The 26,038-nt window shown below is 41.2% G+C and overlaps 2 protein-coding genes across 8 annotated transcripts in view; one reads left to right on the top strand and one right to left on the bottom strand.

Annotated features, from left to right (window-relative positions):
* The first annotated feature begins 79 nt into the window (after positions 1–79).
* On the top strand, positions 80–22,782 carry TRMT1L (tRNA methyltransferase 1 like). Of its 5 annotated transcripts, none has more exons than XM_035121339.2 (16): positions 80–632; positions 2,646–2,789; positions 4,075–4,185; positions 4,600–4,716; positions 5,031–5,095; positions 6,339–6,462; positions 7,773–7,896; positions 9,455–9,534; positions 10,113–10,362; positions 12,202–12,414; positions 13,798–13,988; positions 14,835–14,913; positions 16,353–16,519; positions 16,878–16,937; positions 17,157–17,283; positions 17,367–22,782. In XM_035121339.2, the coding sequence occupies exons 1-16, from the start codon at positions 569–571 to the stop codon at positions 17,590–17,592; spliced, it is 2,142 nt and encodes a 713-aa protein (XP_034977230.1). In that variant the 5' UTR covers positions 80–568; the 3' UTR covers positions 17,593–22,782. The 5 variants fall into 5 exon arrangements, with proteins under 5 accessions (XP_034977230.1, XP_060132635.1, XP_034977232.1 ...); XM_035121341.2 differs by having other exon boundaries at positions 576–632; positions 2,650–2,789; XM_060276651.1 differs by lacking the exon at positions 80–632 and adding an exon at positions 1,343–1,507 and having other exon boundaries at positions 2,650–2,789.
* The window catches only part of RNF2 (ring finger protein 2), a 17,841-nt gene continuing 12,805 nt past the window's right edge, over positions 21,003–26,038 (bottom strand). For all 3 annotated transcript variants that reach the window (XM_035121343.2, XM_060276654.1, XM_035121344.2), the window contains exons 4-7: positions 25,807–26,022; positions 24,901–25,173; positions 24,511–24,682; positions 21,003–23,289 (exon numbers count right to left, since the gene is read on the bottom strand). In XM_035121343.2, the coding sequence (XP_034977234.1) occupies positions 23,188–23,289; positions 24,511–24,682; positions 24,901–25,173; positions 25,807–26,022 (763 nt within the window). In that variant the 3' untranslated portion in view covers positions 21,003–23,187. The remainder of the gene's footprint in view (positions 23,290–24,510; positions 24,683–24,900; positions 25,174–25,806; positions 26,023–26,038) is intronic.

Raw genomic sequence — 26,038 nt, 5'->3', positions numbered from 1 at the left:
TAAAGTCCTGCCGCAGGGCATCTCGGGTAACGTAGTTCGTATGATCTGAGGAGTACGCGCGAGAGAGGGCGCGCAAGTATTTACATATTTATTTCGGGTATAGCGTTGCCGCGGTGCTTCTTAGGTAAACGTATTTCTGAGGCGCTTGAGGCATAGGATTAGCCGCGGGGCAACTTGGGTAACGTAGTTCTTACGGTAGGCACCTGAAGAGAGAGAGAGAGAGAGAGAAAGAAAGAGAGAAAGAGAGAGAGAGAGCGCGTATCGGTTTACACATGCTGTACTGTATTTACTTCGGGTCTATTGCTGCCCGTTGTGCATCTTGGGTAACGAAGCTCTGAGGCGCGGGATTAGCCGCGGGGCCTCTTGGGTAACGTAGTTCTTAGTACCTGAAGGCCCTTGGGGGAGACGAGCTTGTGCACAGCATGCTGACCCGAAAATAAGAGTCAGCTGAGGGGAGACGTCCCGTGACTAAGGCGCGGCCCGTGCTTGCCAGAGGAAAACGCCGAGGGAGCCGCCGAGTGAAGTGGGTTTGCTCTCCACACACCCCCTCATCGCTGCTGTGTGGAAAATGGCGGCCGAGGGAGCGGTGTTGCCTCCGCCGCCCGCCAAGGAGGGAGAACCAGAGGCGCTCAGTAAGGAAGGGGACGGTTCGTAACTGTCAGATGTGCGAGGGGTTGTGGTGGTGGTTGTTGTCGTCGTCTTGAAGTTGGGCCTGCGGGAGGCGGATTGTACTTGTGGTGGGTTCTCCCTCCTCCGGCCCGTTTTGAGAGAAGCTTCTCATCTCAGAGGGGCGCGTTCAGACGTTACGTGCTTTGGTCGGCGTTTCACCCTCACGCCTGAGGTGACGCCTGGTGTTAGAAACTCCCAATATTCATCAGCCGCTCGCCAAATGCTCCTTCAGCATATCCACGTGTGCTAACACACACAATAGTGGAACACATTTAAAAGAGAGAGAGAAAATCTCCGCTTTGCAGGAGACCTTCCATGCATGACAGAGTCATAGAATCATAGAATCGTAGAGTTGGAAGAGACCACAAGGGCCATCCAGTCCAAACCCCTGCCAAGCAGGAAACACCATCAAAGCATTCTTGACATGCCTGTCAAGCCTCTGCTTAAAGACCTCCAAAGAAGGAGACTCCACCACACTCCTTGGTAGCAAATTCCACTGCCGAACAGCTCTTACTGTCAGGAAGTTCTTCCTAATGTTTAGGTGGAATCTTCTTTCTTGTAGTTTGAATCCATTGCTCCGTGTCCGCTTCTCTGGAGCAGCAGAAAACAATCTTTCTCCCTCCTCCATATGACATCCTTTCATATATTTGAACATGGCTATCATATCACCCCTTAACCTTCTCTTCTCCAGGCTAAACATACCCAGCTCCCTAAGCCGTTCCTCATAAGGCATCATTTCCAGGCCTTTGACCATTTTGGTTGCCCTCTTCTGGACACGTTCCAGCTTGTCAGTATCCTTCTTGAACTGTGGTGCCCAGAACTGGACACAGTACTCCAGGTGAGGTCTGACCAGAACAGAATACAGTGGTACTATTACTTCCCTTGATCTAGATGCTATACTCCTATTGATGCAGCCCAGAATTGCATTGGCTTTTTTAGCTGCTGCATCACACTGCTGACTCATGTCAAGTTTGTGGTCTACCAAGACTCCTAGATCCTTTTCACATGTAATGCTCTCAAGCCAGGTGTAACCCATCCTGTATTTGTGCCTTTCATTTTTTTTGCCCAAGTGTAGTACTTGGGAGGGGGCAAAACTGAGAGGAGGAGGAGGAGGGAGCAAAACTGGTCACCTTCCTGGTTCTTGAGTGAGGGGGGGAGACACTTTTTAATATAAAAAATACTAACTTTTATAGCAATAGCCTAGAAGTTCGCTTGCCATAATCACACACACATGACTTTAGCCATTCAGGTCCCTGATCCATGCAATTTTTTACATGGGAGGAAGCCCATTTGAACCTGGTTGGGATTTACTTCCGAGCAGAAGGCATCCTCCAGGGTTGGAAACAATCTTCTTTTCCAAATGGTGCCCAGGTTGCTTGTTTTGTTTCTTTTGTATTGTATTGTAATCCCATTTAAAATGGATTATTTTTTACAGAACTTCTTTTATGACTTCATTAGTCTAACCCAGGCATGGCCAAACTGGGCCCTCCAGATGTTTTGGGACTACAACTCCCATCATCCCTAACTAACAGAACCACTGGTCAGGGATGATGGGAATTGTAGTCCCCAAACATTTGGAGGGCCAAATTTGGCCATGCCTGGTCTAAACAGAATAGGTTTTGCAACCAGTTTCACACTGCAGTTACAATGGCAAATAGAACCCTGCTTAATGGTAACTTTGCTACTAGTCAGTGCTAATGTAATAGTGGGGGACATTTGCATCCAAGTAGGGAGAAGCTGGGGTAGGAGGTAGAAGTACATTTTCCTCTTCCTGCTTTCTTAAATTTGGTTAGAAGCATAAAGTGTAATGTCAGCACAAATCTGTTGAGTTCCCATAGGCCTGGCGTAGAAAATCCTACTTTATTTTGTCAAAGATTAGTTTTTTCATTGTATATACCTTTAATAATGCCTTTGAAACAGCTATTAATGCCGCTAATTAAAATGCATTGTAACTATAGTTTTTCGCCTTTCTCTAGATAGCATTGAAATGGAAAGCCTCAGGGCACATGTGGAAATATCTGAGGAAGAAGTAAAAGGCAAAAAGGAAGAAACAGAGCAAGCGTCTATAAAAGACCCTAACAACAGTAACCTATTGGATGCATCATCTGACTCTCCAAGAGGTTTGCTAACATAATACTGGAATCCTTGTAGAGTCGTACTGTGGTTCTCGAACAGAATGCGTTCTGGGAGTCAAATGGACTCCCGGAACTGTTCGAAAACCAAGGCGCAGTTTCTGATTGGCTGCAGAAGCGTCCTGCAGCCAATCGGAAGCCGTGCCAGATGTTCGGCTTCTGAAAATTGTTCGAAAACTGGAACACTCACTCTCAGGTTTCGATCGTTCAGGAGCCGATTTGTTGAGGAGCCAAAGCGTTTGAGATCCAAGGTATGACTGTGGTATGTAGGGGATGTGTACATGCTCTAGAAAATCAGTCTGCAGCTCCATCCTTCCAATAATTCCCTCAAAGATAAATAAATAAATTCCTTCCAGCAGCACCTTAGAGACCAACTAAGTTTGTCATTGGTATGAGCTTTCGTGTGAATGCACACTTCTTCAGATACATGCATGCACACGAAAGCTCATATCAATGACAAACTTAGTTGGTCTCTAAGGTGCTGCTGGAAGGATTTTTTTTATTTTGTTTTGACTACGTCAGACGAACACAGCTACCTCCCTGCAACTAAATAAAAATAAATAGCTATTCCTTCTCTCCTTGGATTCTTTGGGTACACCCTCCAGATGGGAATAGTCAGAGATGTTATACTTCTAATCAAAAGTGCCACATTCTCTTTTGCAAGTTTTTTTTTACGTCACTTTCAAGACTTAAAGCCAAAGCATCAAAGAGGGGTTCGGTTATGAACACTGTGGGACTTTCCCCTAACTAAACATGTATAGGATTCCACAGTAGAAGTGATGTGTTCAGTACCAAAGATTCCGGATTCCCTAAGAAAGGACAGCATAGTTCAGTGCAAAAAGAGGCTAATTATTTGTTTTTGGCGTTTCTGAGTGTTTTTCTTTCTATAAGAAATACACTTTGGGCTTTCATATTTCTGTGGCACCCCATGCAATGCCAAAATCTGCCCCGCACTCCCAACGCAGAGGATGGAGGTAGTCAGTGCTTTTTTTCTTTAAAAAATGTTTGGGGGTACTCTCATTTTGACTCTCAAAAATCACCATTTTATAGTTCAAATCAGGGAAAATAAATACAGTAAATGGACAAAAGCACAAAGATTCACAAAAAGTTTAGGGGTATGCGTACCACTGTGTGTCCCCCAGAAAAAAAGTGCTGGCTATAGTGATGTGGGACACAAAGTTTTGAGAAAGAACTTTTATGGTGGCATTTGGTTGTAAATTTCTATACAACAAAGGATATTTGCTGACAAATCCATGTACTTGTTTTGTTCCAGAGAAGCATATTTCAATTCAAAGAACACTTGCCGATTTAGAGAAACTGGCTGACCTGCAGGAAGGTTGTCTAATCTCAGCTGCTACCCAGAATGCAGATCACTCTGTGGCAGGTATTTAAACTAACTCCAGAACTAGGCATTGCATGACTTAAAGATAATGGGCATTGTCTCCCAAGAGAGAGGGATGCCAACCAACCAATGAACTTGGGGGTGGGATTACATCTGTAGCTCTATCCTTGCTATTGGCTATCCAAGCCAAGAGATGCACTCCAGCTAACTTCACAAAGGAAAGTGGGAGGGAAGCAAGTGACAGTAGTGCAGGAGTCCCCAACTAATTTCAGTTCCTTTGTAGTCTTAAATTGTTTGCAACAGTGCTGAGCGGTGTGGTAGAGTAAATCCTTTTATTCCAGGCAGTTACTTGGCAGTGTCTTTGAATGGTCAATAGTGGTGTCTATTTGCTATCATGTTTTTAAATCAATGGGTGGGTTATTGTGTCTCTATTTATTTTGTTCTAATTTGAATTAGGAGCTGGCAAGAAGTCCTGTCCACTGTGCCCTGAAGAGAAGTTCAAAGCTTGTTATAGTCACAAGCTCCATCGCCACCTACAGAATCTCCACTGGAAAGTGTCTGTTGAATTTGAAGGTAAAAATGGCTAAAATGCCATTGTTGATGCCAACACAATTCAGTGTCTTTTAGTTCTTCATTTAGGCCTTGCCCAGCACTTCAAGTTCTACGAGAAAGCTTACAGCCACAGGGAAATTCATTATAAATTATGCCATATTTAAAGTTCAAGCTTAACGGATCAATCTGATTGATGTTGCAAAAAATACTTGTTTGCAGAAGTAGCTGTGGATAGTTTACAATGAGGGTGCACCAGTAGAACTGGCTGTCTTTGGCTTACTTGTTTGGTTTATATATCAAATTGTGAGACTACCAATGCCCTCTCTGTATTCTAGGCTACAGAATGTGCATCTGTCACTTACCTTGCCGCCCCGTGAAACTAAATGTTCCTGCAGACCAGGTAATTGCTATATAAAATGGCTATTATTTTGAAAAGCAGAAAAAGTTATCAATTGTTCCATATCTGATACGGTTACTGAGGATCCAAATGGGTTGAGTTATAACCCTTGTCACATGACGGATGCAGGAGAGCAAAGAACTATGGGAGGCAGGCACAGTTCCCTTCAGTTCTTTTGGATTCACCAAGCAGCATCAGACATTGAACATATCTGTAAATAAAAACTCTACGCAACTACCCCAAAGGAAGAATTAACAATAATAACTCATCATAGAACTGAAGCAGAGAAGGAACTGCAGACCCCAGTACTAGGGATGAGCCCCATTCGTGTCCTCAGAACCTATCAAATCTACACTTCAGGTAAGACCAATTGTCCTATTTGATATGGTTATTGAGGACCCGAATTGGGACATAGCACAGCATTCCCAACCTGGGGGGTTCCAACTGCATTTATTGAGACTAAAATACCTGTTTACGAACTATGCATCCAAGGTCAGTATCAGGTGAAGCCAACGGCCATTCTGTAGTCCCTGGTGTATATACTTGGTAAAGGAGCATTAGGCACAATAACAGCTGTCGATGGTGACATAATGGAGTGAGCCAATATTTTTGTTGGCTTGGCCCCTTTGAGGGTATCAAGCATCCGAGAAATGCCGACCCAATCCACCTTGCATAGATGGAGGAAGATACTTCTCCCCCAATACCTGCTGAATGAAAGGATGTATAACCCAACCCATTTGTGTCCTCTGGACCTATCAAAACTACGCTTTAGGTAAGACCAATCATCCTTTTTGTCTTCTATATGATGCATTTTACTCTTTTTGATTTTTAAACTTAGTAGTAAACCAACAGTTGTGATATCTCATTTCAGACCTTTCTTACCCATCTTCCCATCCATTCTTAGCTAGGAAATGGGGTAGGGAAAGAATGCACTGAATCTGCGCAATCTTAAATATAATATTTATAGTGTATTTCTTTTTGGTCTGGTAGCATGCTTATTTATTATTTATTATACATAAATGATTTTATAAGAGGAAGCTAAAATTTAATACGTTACATAAAGGCTGCATTTGAACATTAAGCTTTGTTGCTGAATTGTAAACTGCATCCTTCGTGGTATCAACTATAATTTGTTTATATGGGTTTTTACTATTGTTGTCTTAAGTATTATAAGATATGGTATAATAATTAATATTAAAATGGTTTTTCTAATCTACTTTAACTATGCATGCAATGTGTGTTATAGATAAAAATGGAAGCCCATTATCACTGCATTATCTGTTCGGCAACTATTACCCGAAGGACAGATATGATAGGGCATATTAAACGTCATGTGAATAAAGGAGAAACTGAATCAAGATTTATGCCAGGTAAGTATTTAAACATCTTTGTTTTCGCTGCATGAAGATATTGTATTTTTATCATTGGATATTATAGATGGAATAAATGCTGAAATTAGAATAGGTGACAGTGTATTTGTTTGAATTTGTGTTCCTTTCTATCCCACAAGGAATTAAAGCTACTTTAAAGAACCCAGATTTATTGCCAGTACCATTTAAAGGGATTTATTTTTTTTACAGAACTTCCTGTATTAATCTAAACTGGATAAACTGTCCTGAATCTTTGACATGGGTGCATGTATTTTTTTCCAAATGGTGCACAAATTGCTTGTTTTGTTTCTTTTGTATTGTATTTTATTGTAGTACAGTTTGTATTCAATAAAATTTGTAAGGCACAGTAGAACAGAGCAAAAACAAAACAAAACAAACCCCTAAATATAAAACAAGAAAACATATATTTGGCTTTATTAGTCATGACAAAAGAAATATTATACATAGTTCATAGCCAATTTCCTGTCTGCCGACAAAGCTTATGTCCCTAGGTTAGTGGTGGGGAACCTTTTGGCCCAGAGAGGCAGATCCTTATCTGACTTTATACCCTGCTGGCCAACTTTAACAGATTAGTGGAACAACTGGCTGCCAGGCTCTTGGGAAGTACAGTCAGACCTTGGATCTCAAACGCCTTGGCTCCCGTACAATCAAAACCCGGATGTGAGTTTTCGAATGATTTTCGAAAGCCAAATGTCCGACGCGGCTTCCGATTGGCTGCCTGAATGCTTCTGCAGCCAATTGGAAGCTGCGCCTTGGTTTTCGAACGGTTCTGAGAGTCAAACGGACTCCCGGAACGCATTCTGTTCGAGAACCAAGGTACCACTATACTGCACAAAATGCTTTGTGAGCTCTTTAATACAACAGCACTGAGGCAGTTTCTCAGCATAAATTAGACTTCCCAAGTGTTCTGAAAATTAATTATTATTGTTAAGATGTATTTTATTCAATAACTATCATATTTTGTGTTAACAGTACTGTAGATCTAATTTTGGTGTTTCCTGAACATTACAGACCAGGCAGACATATAGAGGCGCAGTTCAAACATTGTTTGAGGCTTCACAAACCTTACGAAGCTGAGAAAAACATTCCTCTCTTTGGGTTCTGGTTTAAAGCCTAGATTCTGGCTTGTTATTAAGTCAGAGCTCCCCTTTACATCCAAATGGGAAAACTTACTTAATGTCAAGTTAATAAACCAGCATCTGATCCATAGTTTATGAAGCCTTGAGTGATGGTCTAAATTAAGCTATAGTCTCTCTAACACTCTCTTTCATTCTGAAAATTATTTTTAGCCCCTGCTCCCAAATCTACATATAAAATACTAAAAGAAGCCGATACAGATGTGCAAGTCCTTCCTAATTATTCCACACCACAGAAAACTGATTCTTATTTTAATCCTAAAATGAAACTTAACAGGTAAGAATTTTGAGGGTTATTATGGAAGGGATTTTAAAATATTTTCATTTATATTTTTTCATATTAACAGAAACAAGTACATGGTGGATATTTCTGTTGTACAGGTGAAATATTTGGATTAGCCAAGCCAAGTAAGTGAAGCCCATGGCTGTGATGTGATTTGAACAAAGACAGAAATTGAGTGTGATTCATTGGACTTGGGTAGGACTGAGAAGTCCTACCCAAAATATCATGATTGTGCAGTTTCCAAATTTGTCAATAAGAATGTAAATTTCAGGGGGGTGGGTAATAGTTTGATCTTACCTATTGTTTGAGCTGGGTGTCCACCAGTATTGCGGATGATACCCAGCTCTACCTCTCCTCTAGATTGGAACCAGTGAAGGCAGTGAATGTCCTGTGTGAGTGTCTGGAGGTGGTTGGAGAATGGATGGTGGCTAACAGGTTGAGGTTGAATCCGGACAAGACAGAAGTACTTTTCTTGGGGGACAGGGGGCAGGCGGGTGTGAGGGACTCCCTGGTCCTGAATGGGGTAACTGTGCCCCTGAAGGACCAGGTGTGGAGCCTGGGAGTCATTTTGGACTCGCAGCTGTCCATGGAGGCACAGGTCAATTTCTGTGTCCAGAGCAGCTGTCTACCAGCTCCATCTGGTACACCAGCTGAGACTCTACCTGCCTGCAGACTTGTCTCGCCGGAGTAGTACATGCTCTGCATATCTCCTACTTGGATTACTGCAATGTGCTCTACATGGGGCTATCCTTGAAGGTGACTCGGAAACTACAACTAATCCAAATTGCTGCAGCTAGACTGGTGACTAGGAGCAGCTATTGAGACCATATAGCAGGGGTGGCCAACTCCCAAGAGACTGTGATCTACTGTCAGAGTTAAAACCTGTTTTTGGGGGTTCAGGTCTAAGCTGTTGAGCTTTTTTTTAGGAAGGGGGAAAGCCCCAATTTTGGGGAGTGCAGGGCAAAAATGTTGACCTTTTTTTAGGGGAGCCAAAGTTGTTGGGCTTCTTTGGGGGGGAGACCATGATCTACTAGTAATCTACCTGGACCTGTTGGACGTGCCTGCCATATAGCACCAGTCCTAAAGGATCTTCACTGGCTCCCAGTATGTTTCTGGCCTCAGCCCAGTATACCTGGAGGAGCGTCACCACCTCCATCATTCAGCCTGGACACTGAGGTCCACTTCCAGGGGTCTTCTGACAGTTCCCTCAATGTGAGAAGTAAAGTTACAGGGAACCAGGCAGAGGTCCTTCTCAGCAGTGGCACCCTCCCCGCGGAATGCCCTCCCATCAGATGTCGGGGAGATAAAGTATTACACAACCTTTAGAAAACATCTGAAGTTTTCTAAAACATCAGGGAAGTTTTTTATGTCTGACATTTTATAATTTTTAAAATTTTGCTGGAAGCCGTCCAGAGTGGCTGGAGAAACCTCGCCAGATGGGCAGGGTATAAACATTATTACTACTACTTATTATTATTATTATTATTATTATTATTATTATGCAAGTTGGAGTTTACTTTTTTTTTATTAAGATGACTTTTTATTCTTTTAGGCAACTCGTAGTCTGTGCTCTAGCTGTTCTAGCAGAGGAACGGAAACCTTTGGAATGTCTGGATGCATTTGGAGCCACTGGTAGGGTGCTGTTCTGTGCTTTGGTTCACTTTGTGTTCCTTGTAAAGGGAAATTGCTGGAGAGTAAATCCTACTGAGGTCTGGGATATACTATGCGAAAAACATGTTTAGGATTACACCATTTGTTCTGTTAGTTGCTCTGGCATTCCAGGAAAAGAAAAGGGAGGTTGTCAATTTTAGAAATAAATACTTTTTTGGAATAGAATTAGCAAACAATCCTGTTGATTTGATAGCCTTAGTGAAGGCAATTATATACATATTTTTCAGTTAGGGATGATAATTTAATGTGCATTGTGTGTATTGAGAACATTAGCATGTTTCTATGCAGCATGCTCCACAGGAGCAAAGTCTTACTTTATTGCATGCATCTAACTGTACACAGGCAACCGCCCATCTACACAGGGGTTGTGTTCCAGGTCATCATGCATGACAGTAGAGCGTGCATAAGCCCATTACTCCCCCTGCCCCATTATCCCCCTTTTCTGGCCACTTCTGGGTTGCCATGATGTGCATGGTCATGGTCGTGAGTCAATTAGACAGATGTAAATCAGTCATTGCCTGTACATCTCTTGCTTCCAGGTATAATGGGATTACAGTGGGCAAAGCACCTTGGAAATTCCGTGAAGGTCACAATTAATGACTACAATGAAAATTCTGTAAGAATGATACAGGAGAACTGTCACTTAAATAAAATGAAAGTGGTGATGAACTTCAAAGAGGAGGAAGACTGTGATGAAACAATAGAAGAAGGGGAGGAAAACTTGCCTGCCATTGAGGTGACAAAAATGGATGCCAATGTCATCATGCACTTGAGAGCATTTGATTTTATGTAAGTGGCATTTGCTGTTGGATCAGAACCCACCCCTAACACCTAGGGTTTGGTAGGTGGAGACGAGATCAAGTGTGGCACAATCAAAACAATAACGCTGTGCAAAGTACAAGACTTTTCAATATAAAATCAACCTAAATTGATGTTTCATGGCATCTCCTTTTTACTCTTCAGCCCTGATGAAACTTTGTATATGCCATTATATATTTTCAAATATTTACATTCCGCTTTTCTTTCCTCATGGAAGTCAAAGCACTGACCCCGACCTGCTTAGCTTCCATAAGGTGGTGGCCTCAGCTGCTTCCAGACCAATGAAATAATCTCAGCTGTAGCAGCTTCAACACCATGTTGCTCCATGTAATGGAGTATTCAGATATATTTTAAGCATTGTAAAATTAATTAAGCAAAACTTTATGAGCCTTCTTAATATTTAAAAATGAAAGCAACTTTGTTGTCCAAACTATTAAAGCTGGGCCTAATCCCTAATAGAATTCTAGTGCAACTAGGGTTTTGTTTCATTTATACCATTATTATTTATCCCAGTCTACCTTCTGCCTGTCCATACACACCTGTGGTTTTAGTCAAAATAAGGGGGGATTCTTACAAGAGCTACTGGCTAGGAAATATTAGTTCACAGTGCTGAGCAGCTGTCATTCCTTTGCTTAAGATATATTAATGTTTACTTGCAACTTTAGGCTTGCAGAACCATCCTCAGCCTTTCAGTTTCTATTTGTGAGCCATTTGCAGAGTGGTTTTTGCTCAGCTCCATGTTCATATGTTTTTCTCAAGAAACTCTACCCTTTCCAATCCTGTTATCACTGGATAACACAAAGTGGTGAGTAAAATCGTACCAATGCTTCAGCAGAGTGTTCTAAGTCACCAAAGCTACACCCTTGTGCTGGAGACTATTATGTAGAATATTTAGCAAGGTTCACGTGCCAGTCTTGTAACATACATTATTGCAACTTTCCTATAAAACTCCCATCTCCCTTGCTTATCAGGCATGAACACGGTTGCAATAATTCCAGTGCCCAGAAGCCACTTGCACCTTAAAAATAGGCATCTGGACTGCTGAAGAGGTCAGGAGATAGGGAGAAGAAAGAGCAACCTTGAGCACACACAGAGTGCCTCCCTCACTACTGAATAACTGCAATCAACAGCCACTCATAAGAGAAAGGATTCCAAGCTGGTGCTACAACTGCCTGGTAGACTCCAACTCTGGCACCTTTTAGTTAAAGCCTTGTCTAGATATGGATGGGGAACGTGGACTCCAACTCCCCTCATTCCAGAATATTAGTCATGCTGGCTGTGGCTGATACGAATTGGAGTTCAGCAACATCTGGAGGGCCACAAATTCTCCATCCCTGGTCCTAGAGGGAAGGTGAGATAGGCAGGCAGGCAAGAAGCCAGAGACACTGTTATTCCTCTTTTCAACAGTGCTCTTTGACCTCTATCCTTTCCTCCTTTCCCAGAAGATATGGCTAGTTCCTAAGTCTTACAAATAAATAATGATAATAAAGTGCATCACTGGGCAAATATGCTATTCACTAACAAACCTTATTAAGGTATTAGTATTTCTTTAGATTTATAGTCTTGACTGAAACTACATATGTAAAACGTGGTCAAAGCATAACCTATATTCTGTTTTATTTCTGACTTGAGCATGGATATGGCTTTTGAAAATCAGAAATATTTAAAGTGTAGTAGCTAAGTTGCAGCCCTAAGCAGGCTTACTTGGAAACTAGTTCTACTGAACACAGTGAAACCCTTTTTCTGAGTAAACAAGATTAGGAATCTCTCTTTAATTTGTTTTTATCTCTCTCCTACTCCACTCTACAGACATCTGGACCCATTTGGGTCATCAGTGAACTATCTAGATGCAGCTTTCAGAAATGTAAGAAACCTTGGAATAGTGTCAGTGACATCAACAGATATCAGTTCTCTCTATTCAAAGGCACAGCATGTGGCCCAGCGTCACTATGGCTGCAACATTGTCAGGACGGAGTATTTCAAGGAACTGGCTGCTAGGATGGTAGTTGCTGCTGTGGCAAGGTACAATTAGTTTCTGAATTGTGGTCATCTCACATTTAAGTATAAGGGGGCTGTATTCTCTCCCACCTAAAGTTGCTAATTGAAACTTTTAGTAGCAGCTGGGGAAAATTGGTTCTCTGCATCTTGCTTTCTGACAGCCTTCAGAAATTATATGTGGAAGGATGAATACTGTAAAGCAGATTATAAACGGCCCAAAGCAGAATTGCAAGCCTTGTAACTCACCCTGCTGAATGCCTTATATTGTGGTCTGCCAGATGTTTTGTGGTCTCCTTGTTTTTACACTCCCCAATGCGCAAGAAAAAGAGGTACATTGAACTCCTCATAACCACCATAAATGGCTCTTGACCTGAGCAGTGAATTGCAAGTTGTGTCGACCTAGAGTACAACTGTGCACAATATATCTCCTTTGACTTGACTTCCTTAGGATGATTTGTGTGCACATCTTCCAGAACACGTCTTACTCAAAAGTGTTAGTAAAAATAAACCTCATTAGGGGATTTATTCCACTGCTAAGCAGGAACTGAAGCAAGTAACTGCAATCACCTCTGACTGGAACTAATTTGGAAATCTTAAATTCTTCAGAAGCGGGTCCTAGAACTACATCGTTATGATAGATTTTTAGTCATGTGTGCAATTCCATGAAGGTCATTGCATGATTTAAAAGGAACGTGAACACTTTAGCGTGTTTGTTTTGTGTATATCCATAGCATTTTGTTAGCAAAGTCTATTGGCATTGAAATAAGACATTGAAGGGTAGAAGCCATGTCTGGAAATCCCACTGTGCTGGGACTGTAAAATTTCACAGGGTGCAGGAGGTACTCAGAAGTTAGAAGACCTTCCAGTGATATCAAACTTGTGTGTTAAGTAGGAAGACTTGATACATTCAATCATTCATATATGTGTGTGAGTGTGAGTGTGTGAGAATGTGAGTTGTAAAATGGGGTTGGGGACATGGAAGTCCCTACCCTCCCAACCCCAGAGATCTGAAGGTGGTTTTAATTGTGCCCAAGTGAATGTACTTAATCTCTCTGTGTGACAGGAATCTTGATAAGATAGTTCCGTGTTGGTCTGCTGTAGTCTAAACAAAATTTAAAAAATCCTTCCAGTAACACCTATCTGAAAGGTATCTGAAGAAGTGTGCATGCACACGAAAGCTCATACCAATAACAAACTTACTTGATGTAAGATAGATACCCTTTCGTGAGTGAGATCCCCAAGTGTGGCTAATCGAACACACTTAAAAACCCTTCTATTCAGACCTTCACACTAATTCCACAAGGGTCTGAAGAGCAGCCTGCATGGCCAGGGATGTTGGGGCACCTGCCTGAACACTGCTTTAGTCTTTCATGAACTGTGTTAGTTATGGTGAGTCTTTTTTTGCAGAGCTGCTGCTCGATGCAACAAAGGCATTGAAGTTTTGCTCGCTGTGGCTCTCGAACACTTTGTCCTAGTGGAGGTGAGAATATTGAGGGGGCCGTCTCCTGCAGATGATACTGTGAAGAAAATCCGGTACCTGCTCCACTGTCAGTGGTGTGAGGAAAGGGTATTCAAGAAAGATGGCAACATGATAGAAGGTAATCATATATGCTGTAACTTCATGTACCGGTGCTGTTCAGCTGGTGAAAACAAAACCTACACAACCCAGTGGTTATTTTTTAAAAAGCTAAACTTTTCTCTGCTTAATTTCTTTGCTGTGAATTTTTTTAAAAAAGATAATTGGTCCAGCATAAGCTTAATTTATTTCAAATATTTTTACCCTGCCTTTGCTTCTACAGTCCAAGGCCACCAATAAAGAGTTTTGTAGAGAGTAGACTTTCTGAAATCAATGATCCTAAGTGTGGTGTGTCTATTAATTTCAGTGGGGCTGCTCTGAGTAAAAACAAACAACTAAATGTGTATTCAAAACTGGCCAGAGGGCTTCTGTGAATGATCTTAATGCACTGGGAGGCTCATTTGGGACAATTTTACCCTCCAAAATAGCCTGTGTGATTTATCATTCTCATCTAGCCTAAATAATCCACTGAGCTTTTTTGGGAGTCAAGCCAAAATCTCTGTTCAAGTCCAAAACTATCCACCACATTACACTCACACTCTGCCTAGAAATCAACTTCCTGAACTTATTAAATTTTGTGAGGTGTAACACATAATTATCCCCCTCCCCAAAAAAATTAACCCCATATTCTGAGCCACTCCACACAGTTCTGAAATTGCATTTTCATTGCACAGTGTCCTGACTCCTCCTGGGCCTAATAATAGCTACCATGTGAGCTATATTTAAATCACTGTGAAAAACAGTTTTCAAGCTTTATTTTTTAATGGACATACCCTATTACCAGGTTTCCACCGTGTTCATTGTTTTCTATACATACAAGTCTCCCAACATTTGTTTAGATAATAAATGCCAATATTGTTTTATACAGAGAACCCTTACCGGCAGCTCCCATGTGACTGCCACAGCCGCATGACTGGCAAGACAGCAGTGGAACTTGGTCCTTTGTGGTATGTATTTTCCTAGATCCTCATTTGGGTGGTGGCATTCCTACGGAAGCATCAACAGCTATGACACACTCTCTGGCCGCCCATGTCTTGGCAGGGGGAAGACACTCTCAAAAATCAGTGCAGAGCAGGTGGCTGTGATCACTGTCCTGTGATGTGGCTACAGGACCTCTCCCCTAATGACAGACCAGGGACATACTGTTCTTTCTTCACTTTTAGGACAGTTCACTGTGACAAATATTGAGAAGGGTAGGAAATGAACAAACCATCTAATTTCTGTGTTTATTGCAACTTGGCTTGCATTCCTATTCCCACCGATCTGGGAGTAAATCTCACTGAATTTAGTAGGGCTTACTTCTGAATAGGCAGGTATGGGATGGAATCTTGAGGGGAGGGAGCCCATGTAATATGTTATGACTAACACATGCTTGCCACTATCTAGATGTGATTCACCAAAGCACTTTTAGAAAAGGCTAAGGGGAGGGGGAATGGCAGCACCAAATACAAAAGAAGGAGAAAGGCGAAACTCAGTGGTACTGATGTATAATAGGAAACATTTAATAAAATTAACTGCCCAATGTATTTGCAGAAATCTTCTCTGAGGACACTGAAATTTGACAACTTTATTATTCAAACAATATAAAAACATTCAGAACTAATTACAATGGTACCTTGGTTCTTGAACTTAATCCGTTCCGGGAGTCCGTTCGACTCCCGAAACGGTTTGAAAACCAAGGTGCGGCTTCTGATTGGCTGCAGGAGCTTCCTGCACTCAATTGGAAGCCGCGGAAGCCGTGTTGGATGTTCAGCTTCCGAAAAACGTTCGCAAACCGGAACACACACTCCCAGGTTTGCAGCGTTCGGAAGCCGATTTGCTCGGGAGCCAAGCTGTTCAAGTACCAAGGTACCACTGTATATGAAATAGACATAGTAGTTTTAATGAGACAGAACTCTTACATTCAATTTGCATTAGGAATTACATTGTTTGAATTATAGGTGGTTATTCTTTCAGCGCCCGAAAGCAGGTTTTCACCAAAAGCATTGGGCAAGTTACTGCCAGTTATTATTTGAGCTGAAGAGTTGCCAGCCTCTTGGGGCCCCACAGGCCCATTTGCAGCCTGGAGAAAAGACTTGTGCACATGACACACATACTTAAGTAAATTCTGTACTGATTTAAATGCTTTCTCAATATTTTATTATTAATGGAATGGCACCAGAAGTCCCAAAAGTACAGCTGATCTTCGGCCTGAATCCTGCCCTACTGGGGCTCTGGGCTAGTGGCTATGCAGACATGGAACAGATTTTAAAACAGGAACAAAATCAGCTAACAGGGCTGTGTTTTTCTTCCACTGTGATGTTGCTCTCCTACATTTAAAGGAACAGAAGTTCTACTTTTCAAATAAATTCATCTAGGTAGATATTGTAATTCTGTTATCCTGCAGGTCAGGATCCCTCTTCAACACTGGATTTCTCAGAAGAATGTTGTTTGAAGCAGTTCAGTATGGTTTGGAAGACATCCAGCCTCTTCTAAAAACACTAATATGTGAAGCAGAGTGCACAATTCTCAAGCAGTTTTCAATTCATGGTCCTACCAGCCAGACCAAACAAGGTAAGAAGACAATGAAAGGTTTTACAAACCTTGCTAGGTAAAAGGGGCACTCCAGGCAGCAATTGTGAATTGTAGTGGTGACTTACTTTTTTAGTAAGTAAATTTAAAATGGGATTGCTAACTCAGTGTCAGAAAAGTGTGAAAGCCATCAAAAAACAGATATGACCTTGAGATTTCAACATGTGCCATACTACTCAGATGAAGGCATCAAAGCCATGGTAACCATCAGTAATATAAAATAAACCTTTTTGCTACAGCAGTAAAATTCCACTCATTTCCCCTTTGATAGCCATTTGCTCACAAATCAACTTTTTTCCTTTAATGACTTCAGTGTAAATCTGATTTCTTTTCGTTTTAGAAGAATGTGGTGTGATTATTAAGACACCAGATACCGCAGCAGATTACTACGTTGTACATGGTAGGTCCCTGTCAATCTAGCATAGTATGTGGAACCAAAGAGAGGTGGGCAGGAGTTATTACTATAGTCATTCATGCAGCAAACTAGTTCTTAAATGTAAATTTATGAAATGTGAAGATTTTCCACTGTAAGATAAAGCTAAGTCACACTGTTCAGATTAGCTGGATTTTAGAGGCTTTTGTGTGTGTTTCTTATCCTTAAGTTACTCTTATATTCCAGGAAAAAGAAAAAATAATGAAAACACCCAAAATGGAACAAAGCGCCAGAAATTAGAAAGCAGTGCTGAGCATCCTGCCTTTTATTACAATATTCACAGGCACAGCATTAAAGGAATGAACATGCCAAAGTAAGCAACCTGTTGTGTTTTAAATGTAACCGATTGAAAGGAGGAAAAAGGCATTGATTTTGTGCATTCATTTTTCTCCCCAGGTTAAATAAGTTCTTGCATTATCTCTCTCAAGCTGGCTATCGAGTAAGCCGGACTCACTTTGATCCGATGGGTGTTCGAACTAATGCCCCCCTGGTGCAGTTGAAATCTATCCTTGTGAAGTACAGTACACCCACATATATGGGAGGGCAATCCGAGGGCTCTTTGCAGGCTTCTGACGAGTCTCAGGTAGGAGCTGATGGTGACTTTGCTGAAGAAAGCACATAAAGTAACCTCTGCAAAAATGGTCCTATTTGAAGATTTGTGTTATAAATGAACCAACAGTCTCCTTAAGATGTAGTATTTTGTTTGTGACCCTTCAGCTTTTTTTTACCTGTTTCAGGACACTTTTAGAAGACTATTGAAGAGCACCTGTGCTCAGATTAATATCACAGTTCAGCTACAAACTGTTATTTATATGTTCATGCATCCTTTAAGGTTATTCTACAGTGACCACAAACTTCCCTCTTCTTTTAATTCCTTCTTCAGATCTATAATATTTCCAAAGGGAGCTGGGAGCTGAGGGGGGCTGAGGGTGTGGGTGCAAGCATTACCAGCACCTGTTAATAAAGTGTTCTGCTGTTCAGCTGTGACTGAAAGCCCCTCATTTGATACGCCTTTGAGAAGCTTAAAGGTAACAAAGGAAAGGTAGCTGAACAAGCCAAGATTGGCTATATTCCTAAAGAGGCAGATATTGAATATCCAACTCAAGCTAATAACCATACAAACCACAACATCACATCTAAACACTTTTCACTACCAAACTCCAACTTACTCGTCACAAGACCATCCATGTTAAATTGTCAATCTATTTTATAGTTCATATGAATAACTCCCTTTAAAAGTATAATTGAGTAGGGTGACTGTGCCCCACTGCTCACTCCCTGCCAGAATGGGAGGGGGGCATAAATTGGAGGTTGTTTTGCAGTAGCTTACCCCATCTTCTCTGTGCATCTGTGGCAACTCCTTTTTCCTCCTGCTAGGAATCTCCGCTTTCCTCATACTTGCCATTCTAGTATTGGGCCTCCACTTAAGACATGCTGGATTTTTAAAAACATAATTTATCTCCAAACCCATGAATTAAGGGGGACAGCTCCACCCTGACAACTGGTGCTTCCCATTCCTGACCATTTTCTTCTTAACCCATTTGCAGCACTCTCATCTCTTCTTCCCACCCCACAAGTTTTCATGTTGTGGGACTGTCACCAAGCGGCTGCTTCCTTTCTCACTCCCCACCCCAAGAAACCAGAGATCTAGACAGTGAGCTTCTTTCTCCTTGCCTTTTGTCTCACAACACCAAAGCTCCCCACCCACTGGTGGTGGTGTACCAGCTCCAAGTATTAGCTATTGATTTATTGTCTTGCACACTCTTCTAATAATCTGTTGACCTTTTAGGTTTATAAAAAGGGGTGCTGAAGAAGAGGAAGGAACAAAAAGTTTACTACAACTAAGACTAGCCATTTTAGTATATATAAACAACTAGTCAAAAACTAAAATATTTTATAGTTACTAAGACTAGTTTTAGGCCAGCAACCTGAAAGCAACCTACCAGTAACACTTAAGGTACTGAAATTAAACTACAATTTAAAAAAAAGCTATTCCTTCGACTTTCAAATTTCCTCACTTTTGTATATTTACCAAGAAAATCAATAGATTATATTTGTTTGCAATTCCAATTTTTAGAGATTTTATGCATATACAGTGGTACCTCGGTTTACGAACACAATTGGTTCTGGAAGTCTGTTCATAAACTGAAGCGTTCATAAACTGAAGCGAACTTTCCCATTGAAAGTAATGGAAAGTGGATTAATCTGTTCCAGACGGTCCGCGGAGTACTTAAACTGAAGCGTTCATAAACTGAAGTGAACTTTCCCATTGAAAGTAATGGAAAGTGGATTAATCCGTTCCAGACGGGTCCGCGGAGTACTCAACCTGAAGCGTACTTAACCCGAAGCATGGGTGCAATTCATTCCGGAAGTCTGTTCATAAACTGAAGCGAACTTTCCCATTGAAAGTAATGGAAAGTGAATTAATCCGTTCCAGATGGGTCCGCGGTGTTCGTAAACCCAGGTGTTCGTAAACCGAGGTTCCACTGTAAAAGCATTGTCTATGACATTAGGAAGTTTTATACTGAAAAGTATGTCAAGATGTGACTGATGTTGATTTGTATTTGAGGTTTGTACTAATAAGGCATAATCTTGTTTTTTAAGTGTGATGTATATAATTTGTATTATGGTTTTATTTATATGGTTCTTTCAGTAAGTACTCTTGACATCACCAAAATGTGTTGAACATATTTTATAAAAATCATATTTTCAGTACCATTTTGAGGCTTTGCCTGTGTTTGGTACTGCCCCCCTTTTCTCTTTGTGTGTAAATACTCAGATCAGGATTTCCTCTCCATTTTTACATTTAGTACTGCAGCACTTTTCATGGACTGCTTCATTTGGTTGTTTTTTAGTGTTCTAACTTTTCTTATATTATACAATGATATTACAAGATTACCACCACAGGGCACAGCTATACATTTACTGAGGTTACTGATTTTAGTAAAGTGTCATTCCAGAAAGTCCAAGACTGGGTAAATTATGACTAATTCTAATTGAGGGTGCATGCTAATATAGCAGCAGACTACAGTGGTACCTCAGAAGTCAGACGGAATCTGTTCCGGAAGTCTGTTTGACTTCCAAAACATTCAGAAACCAATGCATGGCTTGGCTGCAGGAAGCTCATGCAGCCAATTAGAAGCGGTGTCTGACGTTAGGGTTCCAAATAACATTCGCAAACTGGAACACTCACTTCCAAATTTGTGGCATTCGGGAGCCAAAACGTTCGACTTGCAAGGCATTTGTGAACCAAGGTACAACTGTACTTGCAAATACCCTGTTTCTCATATTTTAAGACATACCCATAAAATAAGCCATAGCAGGATTTTTAAGCATTCAAGGCATATAAGGCATACCCCGAAAATAAGACATAGTGATAGGCGCAGCAGCAATGCCGGCCGCAGGAGGAGGAGGAAAAAATAAATATAAGACGTGTCTTATGAGAAACACGGTACACCAATATAAGCAGATGTTAATGTGCAATTATTCATGGCTTCCCTTTTTGAAGAGGTACCCATTTTGTGTTTTTGAAAGTAGATTTTATTTTAAAGAGACAACCATCTCTTCCTTATATGAAATGGCAGAGGACCCTTGCATGTACTTGTGTGTCCATCCCTACAGGCAACTGCTCCAGAATGGAGTCACACTGGTAGTAGAATTGGAATAAAAACAAGTTCTCTGACCCTCTCCTAAAGGCACACACAAGAGCAGCAGCTCTAAACACTCTTCTTCTTAAATTACATTAACACTGGAATGATGGGATTATAAAAGGGTGCAGACAGCCTCACAAATCTAAGGGGTCAGTTCTTGGCTGGCCAGGGAGTAGATACCACCTACTCTACATCTTATTCCTCTTTACAATTTCTCCCACCTCCCTTGAGGTGTTCAGGGTGTGTGTGTGTGCCTTGAAGTCCGAGAATCACAGCCATTCCAAAGGCTCTGCTTGTGAAAGAGTGGCAGTAGCAGACATGAAGATGCAACATGTTCTGATATGTGTAATTTAGTCACAGTACTAAAGTCACAGAGCAATGGTTTGATCAAAACAGCTACTTTATGTATTAAAGTAAATATAAATACTTAGTGAATTCACTGTAACATGGAAGTAAAAATTCACATTCTCCCACACTAAGCTGGGACCACCACACATCCCCTAGGTAGATAAGCTTTCAGAATTTTACAGACATTTCATCTGCTTACAGGGCTAAACATTATCTTGGGTAAATCACAATGCAAATTTGTTTCTCTGCAGGTATTTGCCCATACAAAAGCATTTTTTTCACATAAAAACAAACCTGATTATATTTAGTGGACATGCACTAGAAATCTATATAAATTGTACATTACACCAAATATACTGAACAAAACCAAAACAGGCATGGTACAACTTCCCTTCCCACCCCGACTTCTAGTACTGTAATTGTAAATTTCATGGCACATACTGCTAGCATAATTTTGGAATGTCTGATATTGAAGAGATATTCATAATGGGAGCATTTTACGACAGTGCTAAAAGAAAGTTAAGAGCAGAAAGCCATGTTTCCTCTGAAGGTCTTCCTAAAAGGCCAGGATATTAAGGGAAAGCAAGACACTTGAGTGCGCAATTTTGAAGCTCAACCCTAATTAGGAACATTCCCTTTCCCAATACAAAAGGCAGATATCTATATACTGCAGTGGGAATGAAAGGATTACAGTGGAATAAAGTGATCTTCGTCCTTATAGAATGGTGGCACTCTTCACTACAGTGTTATGTACCATCTCCCTTGCAAACGCTGCGTGTTATGAGCTCCGCTAACCCGGACGTAGATGCTCCCGGTTGCTACTTTTGCCCCAGAATGCGAGCGCAAGTCGCACGGCAGCAGCACGGCAGGCACCATTAGCGAAAGCGTGCCTCATGTTACGAGCGGTTTCGGGTTGAGAACAGACCTCCAGAACGAATTTAATTCGTAACCGGAGGTACCACTGTATATTATAATTATGCTCAAAATGATACACTACTGATGCCCACAGCAACCAACAACTGAAAGCATGCCCATGTGAAATTAAAAAATGCAAATACATTTTATTTATTAAGACTCTAAGTGCCAAGTGTTGTTAATATGGCTAATAAATATTTTTGAAGAAAACTCTCTCATTGCTCTGCAAAAGATATGGTGCCAGCACTTTCTGTGCCTTTTACTTCAAAACACTGAAGATTCCACATCAATAATCCCACAAATTTATAAGATGTGCAGGTATAGAGGGATGTTTGCCTTACTTTAGTTACTGTACTTTATATTGAAACCACCTGAGGGGTTATTAGTTCTAAAATGTATCAGTATTCATGGTTTCCCCCTTAACGGGCCAATGCATATATTATAACACTAGCTCCACACAGCACAGTGGAATTGTGAGCCAGCCTCAGAAACATACATTCCCTCCTTGCAGTCCCTCCCCTCTCACTCCTGAACTGTTAATCAGTACATTAACACAAAAATTAACCTGTGCTAAAGTTAACTATGGTTCTCTTAATGCAAAGTGTGTTTCAGGTTCTTAGCCAAGAGAACCCTGGCTACTCTATAACTTGAGAAAGAGGAATTGCACTAGGGCTGGTGGGAAAGTACCCATTCTCTGGGTTGCTGCCTGTGTGGGAACAGCTGGTGTTACAAGTAGCTATTTTAAATTTAACAAATGGAAGAACTCGTTACACGAACAATGTGTAAGAGTTTGCTTACTGCCATGAATATCCCTTCTGGCCCCCAGCATCAGCAGTTCCTTTAGCATCACAGGTAGCCAGTTTATCAGCAAGCCTACTCTGGCCATATGTGCTTTAACATTGCTGTAGGAAAAAAGAGTATGTTACAACCAACTCTGTTGCCTCTTATCAACACTTCTCAAGGTGCTAGTACATGTCTGCCAAGATGGAAGCCCGCCACCATGAACACATACCCCCTAGGGAATCTTTGCTGCACCTAAGATCGTGCACATAGAACAAGAGCTACCAAATAAAAAAAGCAGATTGGACAGCAATGGTGGAATGTACCGATCATTCAGTCCTCCAGGGGGCAGGGAAAATATATACAAGTATCACACCAAATACTGCCTAATAATAAGGGTATTTCATCAAGGAATCCAAGTCTTGAAGCAGTTCTCCACGATGCAGAAGATGGTGTTTCGCTTATTTAAAGTAAACCAAAGCTATAAAAGCCATTACAGTTCCAACTCAAAGCCTTTGTCAGTCTTATTTGTGTTCCTTTGTTGGTGCATAGTACAGCTCCATGGGCTTATTCACTTTCCAGTACTTTTCACTGACCAGCTCCAAGGAAAAGGAGCCATTTAAAACCTAAAGACAAAGTCAGAATTAGTGCCAAAAATCAGAAACTAAGCCAGTGTTGCTGCCACTTGAAAATGAACAGAAGACATAGCTAGGAAAATAACAAAACATTTGACAAATCACAGCTTGCAAACAGCATTAAAGAGACAGAGTGTTTAGGCACAGCAATCTATAAATAGTCTAATATAATCCAGATGTCAATTCAACTCCCAATTCTAAAGCAAGAAGCAGCTACAAATACAGTTAAGATGCTTTGCTGTATTTTGACACGTCTACAGTTCTTTTACAAAATGATTCTTGCTAGCAGAATAGGGCATATACTACTACAGTAATTAGGTACCCGTTTACCTGTGGAAAGCAGTTAAATAACTACAGCACTTAGGATTGATGCTAAGCTTTGTTAAACATGGGGTGGGAAACCGCCCCAAAGCTCTCCTGGCTCAATAGCAGCCCGAATGCAGAGAAATTGCATCACAATCCTTTTCTAACATAGACCCATTTCATTTGTCCTTCCTTCAATAGGTTAAAAACAGCATGGTGTAAATCTGTGGTGGTGACCACACTTTGGCCACTTCCAAATCCCAAGAGGGGATGCAGACCTTGCTCTCAAAAAGGTTCTGCACCCCTGGTTTAAACATAACTACACAAGTAGGATAGGCTCAAAGATGAGCACTTGTTAGTGACCATTCAGAAAGCTTTCCAGATGAGCAGAGATTTGAATCTGGGATTTCTTCAAATCCAAGCTCAACACCCCAGCTGCTATATACCACGCTCTCTCTTTAAGCAGCTTGACCATGTAATTATTTACACTGATTTTATACCAATGTTGTGCTTATGTTTCCTAGTTCACAGGCCCACTTCATACAAGTTGCATGATCAGCCTCAAGAGGAACAGAAGTACATAAAAATCCTATTCAGAAATTCCACACATTCTCCCTTTAAGTCATTTGCCATAGCAGATCCATCTCTGGCATCAACAGGGCAAGTATGGACATCTGCAAAGGGGTGCCTAGGCATGCTCACCTGAACACAAGTAGGTGCCCCTTTGTGGATGTTCTGGAGAGGATGCAGGGCTCTGGCAGCAGAGCCAAGAGATGTGGTCTTGCTTCCTTTCCATGCATTTAGCCCTGTGCATGGAGAAGAATTTCTCAATAGGACTTAAAGCAGTATCTTAAAGCTGTGGCACTTTATTTTCTCCCAATTATGGTTTTAGCTGAATCAGCTACTCACAGTAAACTGGCCATTAGCTGTAGCAATATAAATTGTGTACTGCTTCTCACTGGCTGTTTCAAGATTCATCTGATTTGACTCTCCTTTGCTTCGGAGTTCTTCCAAGGCCAATCTCACAGCTAGGTACTTGGACAAGTGATCAACTGTGGCATTGCCAGAGGTCTTTATGTACCTGCAGCAAGAACAAAGACAACCCATGTACAAAAATAAATAAATGACTGCAATTAAAAAAACATCCACAAGCAAAATGATCCGAAATATAGGTAAAGGGCAGCAACTGAGCACTTCCAAGAGCTTGTCCTGAATAGCGCACACATCCCTTCACAAAAGACTAGATCACTAACATGTACACAACACCTTCTGAAAAAAGGGACGAAAACCACGGCTTACCTTGTCTGTGCACTGTCATCATTTTCCATTAGTGTAGGATGGGGTCGGAAAACTAGTTCTATTTCACTTGCACCATCCAATACTGGGTCTATGGCAACTGTTGTATTATTATTATCCAATTCTAGCCCAGAATCATCGGAGGTTTTTGTCCTTTTGTTACTTGGCCCAGCTTCTTGATTACTGTGAGTTGAAGCATTGCTACAATGCGAGCTGTCACCGTTGTCTTCTGCTCCACTGCCATTCTCTATCTGTTGCTTCTTGCCTCTCTGTAACCTAAGAAGCATAGATAACATGTTCAAGTAAGTCATGCAACCTCTTCAGCAAGTCATTTTCAAAGACCTCACACAAGCTATCAAATATATTAGTAAGACTCCCATGATCTCAAAACAAACTGCCAGCTGACACAATCAATGCAGAACCACTGTTTAGCATGTTCCACTATTGAAGGGTTAAGTTTCTCAGATCCCAAGAAACATTCATATAGGACTGAAGCACGGTGCAAGAATGCCAAATGTAGAAAGGCATGACTGTTGCAGAGGTGGACTCTAGAACCCCAGATATCATTAAAACAGGTTTCTGTTTTCCTGCAAAAGCTCATTAAATGAAACAAGCTTACTAAGCTTAGTCATCTTCCAATTACTGTATGGACAAAAATGGGCAGGATCATACATAACACATATTAATCTGCCTTGCAGAATAGGAACCATTTAGCCCACTTCTGTCTATCTGTAACAGCAGTTCTCAAAACCTAAACAAATACCTCTCACAACTCTGGTAGCATAATTTTTAAACTGAAATCCTGGGTTTGAGCGTAAGTCCTTTTGCACCCAATCATGTTTTTTAGCACTAAGCTGCACTTCCCCACACCCTCCAATTTCTAATTCCCAAGTACTTGGAGTCCCTTACCTGTTCAGGGCCTGGATTTTCAGACCCTCCTCAATGCTATGGCTCAGAGCCTGCTGGTTATTGTGCTTACTGATCCTTGCTAGAACTCTCTCCTGATGGGCTTCATATTCATCACGACTTGGATAAATTTTACTGATAAGGGCATCAAAGTTTGGGTCTGGTCTCAGTGACCTCTTAGAAACGAGTTTTTTACGGCAAGTAGGGCATTCTTTGTTTCTAAGAGAAAAGGAGA

Source organism: Zootoca vivipara, chromosome 7 (genome assembly GCF_963506605.1).
Source record: "Zootoca vivipara chromosome 7, rZooViv1.1, whole genome shotgun sequence".
NCBI classification, from domain to species: domain Eukaryota; kingdom Metazoa; phylum Chordata; class Lepidosauria; order Squamata; family Lacertidae; genus Zootoca; species Zootoca vivipara.
Note: the sequence above shows the minus strand (reverse complement) of the source record. Positions and strands in the feature narration are given on the sequence as shown.